Source organism: Oncorhynchus keta, chromosome 35 (assembly GCF_023373465.1).
Source record: "Oncorhynchus keta strain PuntledgeMale-10-30-2019 chromosome 35, Oket_V2, whole genome shotgun sequence".
Lineage (NCBI taxonomy): Eukaryota > Metazoa > Chordata > Actinopteri > Salmoniformes > Salmonidae > Oncorhynchus > Oncorhynchus keta.
The window spans coordinates 59189067-59198309 of record NC_068455.1 but is presented as its reverse complement, the minus strand read 5'-3'; the positions used below and the strand labels follow the sequence as shown (position 1 = coordinate 59198309).

The window sequence follows — 9243 nt, the reverse complement described above, 5'->3', positions numbered from 1 at the left end:
CCCCACGAAGAGAGAGAAAAAGGAGAGAGGAAGGAGGGAAAACAAGCCTGTGCGTGTGTGTGTGTTCGGGGGGGGGGGGTGTCCCCCTTGGAGGGGAGGTTGAGAAGAAGGCTGACCAAAAAGGGAAGAGACTAAACAGAGCGGAAAGAACCAAAGACAAACACTGAGAGCTCAGATCAAAGGGTTCCTCTAAGTGCTCCTAGTGCTGTGTGCTTGGACCAAGACCTTTGTCATTATATACTAGGAGTGGGCTGAAAGAGAATGATATTTCACATCTGAGTATGGCCACACACACACAAAAAAAACAGGCAAGAAAAACATCTTCTGAGCATATTTTGTAGTTTATCTACTAAGAACTTTGTCATTATATACTGGGAGTGAGGTTGAGGTGGACTAATATTTCAAATCTGATTATGGCAACACACACACAAAAAACAAGCTGGAAAAACATCTTCTGAGTAAATTTTTCTAGTTTATCTGTGTTTGTGTTGCTCCCATTTCCTCTTTCACTACCCCCCGTAAGTTTATTTTTGTGACCTTCTGTAATCATAGAACAGTGATAACATCTGGAAATATGAAACAACACATCTTTTAAAAGCTTGCTTTGCAGGTCGGCTAACCTACTCCTAACCTATGCACAGATGCCGCCTGAGAATGTATTCCATGCAGGGAAAACACTTGGGCTGTTTGGAAAGCTTTTTCTGAACCACTGTCTTGTTCGCCCATACAGATAGATGAGCAAACATTTACAGTTCTTCCGCACTGCAGTAATTATGTATGACTTGAGACCAGGTGAGTTCAATAAGTCTTACAATAGCAAAAATGATTTTCAACCTAATACAAAAATGTGCATTCTTAATGGACAAGTTCAGGTTGTAGCTCCCCTATTCAAAATGTTTCAAAATGTTTTCTCCGTACTAAACAACAACAACAACAAATGTGATGATGTTGAATCAACATAAGGGAATTTGGTATTTTTGTCACTCAACTTTTAGCCTAAATCCAAACCTTTATGAAAAAATATTGCAGTTAGAGTGCAATATAACTACAAAATACAAAGTACAAAATACCACAGGGGACTGCAGTTAATGCAGTTTCAAAACGGCAATATTTCTTTGTAAGGGATGACATGGTGACATGTTTTGTTGATTTCACATTGAATTCACATTAGTTGACAACTCAACCAAATGTACATCAAAACTATACAGTACCAGTCAAAAGTTTGGACACCTACTCATTCAAGGGTTTTTCTTTATTTGGACTATTTTCTACATTGTAAAATCATAGTGAACACATCAAAACAATGAAATCATGTAGAAACCAAAGAAATTTTTAACAAATCAAATATATTTTATATTTGAGATTCTTCAAAGTAGCCACCCTTTGCCTTGATGACAGCTGGCACTGCTGCGCCGCTGCGCCACTCTGGAGGCCCAGTCACACTTTTTCTATGTCTAACCCTGACTCTTACAGTGGGGCAAAAAAGTATTTAGTTAGCCACCAATTGTGCAAGTTCTCCCACTTAAAAAGATGAGAGAGGCCTGTAATTTGCATCATAGGTACACTTCAAAATAGGTATAAACTATGACAGACAAAATAAGAAATAAAAATCCCAGAAAATCACATTGTAGGATTTTTAATTAATTTATTTGCAAATTATGGTGGAAAATAAGTATTTGGTCAATAACAAAAGTTTATCTCAATACTTTGTTATAATACAATGACAGAGGTCAAACGTTTTCTGTAAGGCTTCACAAGGTTTTTGTTGCTGGTATTTTGGCCCATTCCTCCATGCAGATCTCCTCTAGAGCAGTGATATTTTGGGGTTGTTGCTGGGCAACACGGACTTTCAACTCCCTCCAAAGATTTTCTATGGGGTTGAGATCTGGAGACTGGCTAGGCCACTCCAGGACCTTGAAATGCTTCTTACAAAGCCACTCCTTCTTTGCCCGGGCGGTGTGTTTGGGATCATTGTCATGCTGAAAGACCCAGCCAAGTTTCATCTTCAATGCCCTTGCTGATGGAAGGAGGTTTTCACTCAAAATCTCACAATACATGGCCCCATTCATTCTTTCCTTTACACGGATCAGTCGTCCTGGTCCCTTTGCAGAAAAACAGCCCCAAAGCATGATGTTTCCACCCCCATGCTTCACAGTAGGTATGGTGTTCTTTGGATGCAACTCAGCATTCTTTGTCCTCCAAACATGACGAGTTGAGTTTTTACCAAAAAGTTATATTTTGGTTTCATCTGACCATATGACATTCTCCCAATCTTCTTCTGGATCATCCAAATGCTCTCTAGCAAACTTCAGATGTTCTGGACATGTACTGGCTTAAGCAGGGGGACACATCTGGCACTGCAGGATTTGAGTCCCTGGTGGAGTAGTGTGTTACTGGTGGTAGGCTTTGTTCCTTTGGTCCCAGCTCTCTGCAGATCATTCACTAGGTCCCACCATGTGGTTCTGGGATTTTTGCTCACCGTTCTTGTGATAATTTTGAACCCACAGGGTGAGATCTTGCGTGGAGCCCCAGATCGAGGGAGATTATCAGTAGTCTTGTATGTCTTCCATTTCCTAATTTTAATTTTATTTTACTAGGCAAGTCAGTTAAGAACAAATTCTTCTTTTCAATGATGGCCTAGGAACAGTGGGTTAACTGCCTGTTCAGGGGCAGAACGACAGATTTGTACCTTGTCAGCTCGGGATTCGAACTTGCAGCCTTTCGGTTACTAGTCCAACACTCTAACCACTAGGCTACCCTGCTGACCCACAGCTACCCACATTGCTCCCACAGTTGATTTCTTCAAACCAAGCTGCTTACCTATTGCAGATTCAGTCTTCCCAGCCTGGTGCAGGTCTACAATTTTGTTTCTGGTGTCTTTTGACAGCTCTTTGGTCTTGGCCATAGTGGAGTTTGGAGTGTGACTGTTTGAGGTTGCGGACAGGTGTCTATAATACTGAAAACAAGTTCAAACAGGTGCCATTAATACAGGTAACGAGTGGAGGACAGAGGAGCCTCTTAAAGAAGACGTTACAGGTCTGTGAGAGCCAGAAATCTTGCTTGTTTGTAGGTGACAAATACTTATTTTCCACCATAATTTGCAAATAAATTCATTAAAAATCCTACAATGTGATTTTCTGGATTTTTTTCTTCTCATTTTGTCTGTCATAGTTGAAGTGTACCTATGATGAAAATTACAGGCCTCTCTCATCTTTTTAAGTGGGAGAACTTGCACAATTGGTGGCTGACTAAATACTTTTTTGCCCCACTGTATATACTCTTATATAAAAAGAAAAGTGCTATCTAGAACCTAAAAGGGTTCTTCGGCTGTCCCCATAGGATAACTCTTTGAATAACCCTTTTTTGGTTCCAGGTAGAACTATTTTGGGTTCCATGTAGAACCCTTTCCACAAAGGGAAAGAACCAAAAATGGTTCTCCAGTGTGGACAGCCGAAGAACCCTTTTGGAACCTTTTTTTCTAAGAATGTATTATTCCATATAACATGAGCTCTAACTTTTCTAAAATTCTTCCGAGAAACTGTAACAGATAATATGTTACGTGTATCCGAAAGTTTAGAACTGAATAAAATAGAAGACGAATCTAAAAGGGGGTATGCTCCAAAACAGTTATTTAGCTAGCTCAGTCCCTGAGAAACTGTTTGTTGCTCTCTCAGTCCCTTTAGGGCGTACAGTTTGTGTAAGATGTACATAAGTGGAACCAGCTTTAACTCCTGATGCTGACATATATACATAGATGAGTGCACACGCACGCACTCACTCACACGTGCATGCACATACACACACAGGGTAGTAACCGATAGCCTTTCCGCCCTGCCTGGCAACACCCACCTCCAGAGCACTGAGGCACCAAATTAATCCTTCATCAGCCAGTTAATATAAAACAGATTAGTGATTTGTTAGCAAGCTGGTACTAAAGCTTTTTATTCACTTCTTGAGGAAGTTGTAGTTGCCCCCAAAAAAAAAAAAAAAATTAATCATCTGTTTCTACCACAGATTTGGGGTGTTTAGATAAACATTTTTTATGGTAGTCGTAAGGGTGGAATCATTACGTAGAACATGTTTGTCTGTCTGTAAGTTTAGAGCATCCCTACAGCTATGGAGCACAGCTGCATCTTTGAATTAAATGAAGGTTCAGGGACCCTTGATGATCTGCTTCTGTCAGGCTGAGTCCAGTGAATTAGCCCCCTCTATTGACACTTTTATTTAATGACAAACATAAGGTAAAATAAGTCATGAGTGTATTGTGTTACTTATGAACTGACTGATTGGGTATTCTGTTCCTAAAAATGTGATTTGGTTAGACTCCTTAAGGGCACAAACGAGGGCATTGACTGCTTGTCCAACTGTAAAGTATTTTCTAATGTTTAATTTAAAAAAAAACATGCATCTTCTTCAAACAGGTTTTGTTCTCACGGTTGTTGTCTTTTGTGGAGCGAGGGAAAAGTCGAAACATGTAAAACATCAATTGAGGCATCGCATGTAAAAGTGCTTGTTGACCCTTACAATAATGCCTTGTCTTTTATGTGGAACGTCCCCACAGTTTTTAGGGTAGACTAAAACTATATTCTGGTTAGAATATCTGACAATTTATGCAACCCATTGTGCTGCAAAAAAATATTCGGTCTCTAGAATAAAATGATACGGTATCCAATATTTGATCATACTTTTAGCAGCAGCAACTGAAAATCGCAGTGCTTTTTTAATTCCAAAACCAAACGGGGGAACAATGTTGTACTCAGCCCCCATTGCAGAAACAGTCACCATAATGATGCTTGTCAAATGGAGTGTGACATTCCAGAGGTTCTCTGTGTGATCCCTAATTGCTTTCACAAAGTTCTGACGGTTCCTGGAGTTCTAACAACCCAATTAGTGAGTGACCCGCCTTTCGGTCCTTTCTGTCCTTCTGGGGCATGAGATTGAGGCTTGACCGTTTCTCACCATTCTTTGATCAGACAAGAGGACGATAAGACACCGGCTCATCCCCAAAGTCTGTTTGTGAAACTGGATTTGTTTTTTATCGAAGGTTCAAATTTGCCTTTTAGGTGGATTAGCCTACCGCTGAATCCAAGGTTTGATTGTTGAGCTGCCTGTTTGAGGTGCTTACATGAAAATGCTGTTCCTTCTCCTGTTGAATTGTGCCTGGGGCTTATTGCTCACAGATGACCTAGAAGGTGCCATCGAGGAGAATAAGGAGCTGGGCAAAGCCATTCTGGAGATGCTGCACATCAATAAGCTGTCTGCACCCCATGTGGCCAAACCGCACCCTTACATGAGACAGGTCTATCAGCTTCTGGACACACAAGAGGCCCGAGACTTGGGAAGCTCTGATGGAACACTGGTGCAGAGTTTCCGGAGTGTTCTGGGTAGGAGCCTAACTTGAAACCGTTATACCGTAAATAAGATATTTTCCTGACATTGATTGGTCCTCATATGGAATTTGAACAATATGTTTAATGTCTTATTAGCTAGTGAAATTCCTGTTAGTCCTAAAAACAATTGTAGCTTGCAGTTAGGTAATATCAGCTTTATTATACAATAGTTGTTCCAGGTTGTGTATGTGATGTTATTAATTGATGCCTGTATTTTGTGTGTTCTGTGCTGTAAGCCAACTTTGGATGCAATCAACTAGATTGATTAACATGGTCTCTCTTTATGTTCCTTGGACCAAGCAGGCCCACCGCATGCCCCCGCAGGATGGATCTGGTTCAACGTCTCCCACCTGAAGCCTTCTATGGCCGTGGCTGAGCTCGTCCTGCTCCGCAAGACCCTCCACCCCGACCCCCTCAGTGTCACAGTGTCCCTGCACAGCCTGACCCGGGGTGCGAGTGGCCTGAACGTGAGCCCTCCCCTCGAGGAGAGGATCCTGACCCTGGATCAGCTACCCCCGTCTGGCTATGACGTGTTCGACGTGTCCCCCTTCATGTTCTCCTCCATGCCTCTGGACGTGGTGGGCTTCCAGCTGCGCTACACGGACGAGAGTGGGAGCCTGGTGCTTCATGAGGCCCTGACCCAGAGCCTCTACTGCCTGGGAGGTGGCTCCCTCAGCGAGCCCCTGCTGGTGGTGTACCGGGCTAGGCCGCTTCGCCCCCAGACGACGGCTGCCACCAATGGGTTCCGGCCTGAGCGGAGACAGCGCCAGCACTGCCGCACGAGGACGAGGAGCCACGAGAGGAGGAGCCTCTTCCTGGCCAAACGAAATGGCTACAAGCGCCGCAGCTTTGATGCCAGCTCTGACCCACAGTGTCGGCTCTATCACCGCTATGTTGACTTCAACCAGGGCGATCTGGCAAACTGGATCCTACAGCCGTCAGGGTTCAATGCTACCTTCTGCAGGTGGGAACGTTACACAAACATACATTGAGCTCCAAAAGTATAGGGACAAATTAACTTATATGTTTATTAAAGTAATAAAAGGTTAAATATTTGGTTCCCTATTCCTGGTACACAGTGACTACCTGTGACTCTACAAATTTGTTGGATTCATTGCTGTTTGTTTTGGTTGTGTTTCAGATTATTTTGTGCCCAATAGAAATGAATGGTAAATAATGTATTGTGTCATTTTGGAGGCCCTTTTATTGTAAATAAAAACAGAATATGCTTCTTAACACATTCATGTGGATGCTACCATGATTACAGATAATTCTGAATAAATCGTGAATAATGATGAGTGAGAAAATGACAGAAGCACAAATATCATACTTAACTTTGTACTACTTTAATACACGTAGGTGAATTTGCCCCAATACTTTTGGTCCCCTAAAATGGGGGGACTATGTACAAAAAGTACTGTAGTTTCTAAACGGTTCAACCAATATGGATGGAAATACCCTCAAATTAAATTGGACAGTCTGCACTTTAACCTCATAGTCATTGCACAATTTTAAATCCAAAGTACTGGAGCCAAAATAATAACAAAATGAATGTGTCACTGTCCCAATACTTTTGGAGCTCACTGTAAATGATGACTTAACTACCCAAGTGATGATGTCATTGCAGTCAGTTTTGCCCGCTGACTGGGTCGTGAAGTGATCATCCAATACATAACCTTTGATGTGTTTATAATCAGAGCGTTATCCCATTTCAGAGGTACCTGCCACATTGGGAATTCAGAAGTGTCCATAGAAGGATTTAGACCAAGGAAAATATCACCTGAGGAGAGACCAGTGCATAGGTATGTGTTGAGAACTCGATATCCAGTATTCACTACAGATACTGTAGTAGCCTTTGTGTAGCTATTTGTAGACAATACTGCCCTACAAAGGCAAAACGCAGTAACTACACTTTGTCAAAATGTTGTTAAGACTGAAATGAGGCTTTGTAGTATCTGTTTTATCTTGTGTCCTGGTTCCATTATGTTCTATTTCAAAGAAAATGGAGTTTGAAATTTGCAGTAACTACAAAATCTAAGGAAAACCCAAGGAAAACAGCAGTAACTGAAGTTACTGCACTTGTACTTTGTTTCACCATGTTTTGACTGCAGTTACCCGCTCTGCCATGCGAAGACAAAGAGCAGTAAATACGTAAACAGTAAAACTGAGAGAAAAAAATGGCTTTAAAGTTATTTGCTGTCCAGACAAATACAATATGTCGTAGGTAGATAAGTGATAATGCACCGATGTATCATCTTATTAGGAAGTCATTTTTATGCATATCAACCATGACCTATGACCCATAAATGAAATAAATGACCATACCAAGTCAAACAGAAAGACAAGAAGAAAATTGGATAAACACATTTAGATTGTAGATATATGTATTTTTAAATATAAATGTTCTGCGTGATGAAATAGTCCTTACCTCACGGCAAAGAAAATGCTTGCGGGTTACTACAACAACATTCAATACATGGAAACACAACTACATAACACCATTAAGTATAGTTGGAATGTGGTTGGAACTCTCAAGCTGTTTCCATCAAACAGAAAAAACTACAGAGTTGAATAAACACATTTAAATGGTAGATATTGCACTTTGCCTTTGCATGACCCATATAGTTGATAAGGTCAAATCAGTGGTCATGGTTGATGTGCATAACAATGACTTCACAATAAGATGATACATCGATGCATTATCACTTATGCACTGATGTATCTATCATCTTATTGTGAAGTAATTTACAACATAATTGGCTGGCTAGCAAAAAAAACTTTAAAGCAATTTTTCTGTTTCACTGTTGGCGTAATTACTGCGTTTGGCCTTTGTCAAGCAGAATAGACATCCACTTTGTATAGTTTCATATCCACTAGGACAATATTACTCTGCAGGATTGTTGTAATTGGGGTTGCACAATTCTGGTAATTTTACCAAAATTCCCAGGTTTTCTAGAAAATCCCGGATGGAGGATCCCTGATTTCCTGCCTATTCTCTCCTGATTCTGGGAGTCTTCCAACCAGGATTTCTGTTGCAGGAATTTTGCGACCCTACAACTAGTTACTGTAGTTGTAATGTTTCGTTTCCTTCAATTTCAGCTCCAAGTGTGTTCCACTTGAGCTGTCATCTCTCACCGTGATGTATAGGAGTGAAACGGATGACGTCATAATCCAGAAATTTAGAGACGCAAGGGCAGAGAGCTGCACATGCCAGCCACAGGCTAAGCCTTGAAACCAGCTCCCACATACAGTATTTACCTATCCTAGCCACTGGAGGGCGAAATTGCTTATTGAATCTGAAGTAGGATGCCTGCTAGAAGACCGGCTGGTAGACCTGGGAGAAAAGGATTAGGGTCATTTTATGTTTTGAGAAATCTATGAATGAGGGTTGGTATGTTCTGGTGTGGTGGGTGAATAAAAAATACACTTGAAAAATGTCCTCCTGTTTACTACATGTGCTACAACTCAAGAGCTTTTAGTCCATCCAATACAAGCATTAGAACAAAGAATCAATTGAATTCATTACACAAACGGGCATTTTGTTATAAGACTTGTCGTTTGGAAGTGCAGCAAAACAGTTTTTTACAATTGTATACTAATAATAATAATAATAATAATATATGCCATTTAGCTGACGCTTTTATCCAAAGCGACTTACAGTCATGTGTGCATACATTCTACGTATGGGTGGTCCCGGGAATCGAACCCACTACCCTGGCGTTACAATGCTCTACCAACTGAGCCACAGAAGGACCACTATACTATATTATAGGCTAATTTACATATTGTACCTATCTGATCCTTTCGTTAGTCTGATCCTTTCAGATCTACAATGGTGCTTGTAGGGTTCGGG

At 41.1% G+C, this 9243-nt stretch overlaps 1 protein-coding gene across 1 annotated transcript; it reads left to right on the top strand.

The window, feature by feature from the left end:
• The first annotated feature begins 4774 nt into the window (after positions 1–4774).
• Positions 4775–8791, top strand: LOC118368734 (protein DVR-1 homolog). Its single transcript, XM_035753089.2, has 4 exons — positions 4775–5384; positions 5694–6354; positions 7106–7192; positions 8490–8791. Exons 1-4 carry the CDS (start codon positions 5126–5128, stop codon positions 8620–8622), a joined length of 1140 nt encoding a protein of 379 aa, XP_035608982.1. The 5' UTR covers positions 4775–5125; the 3' UTR covers positions 8623–8791.
• The last annotated feature ends 452 nt before the right edge of the window (positions 8792–9243 follow it).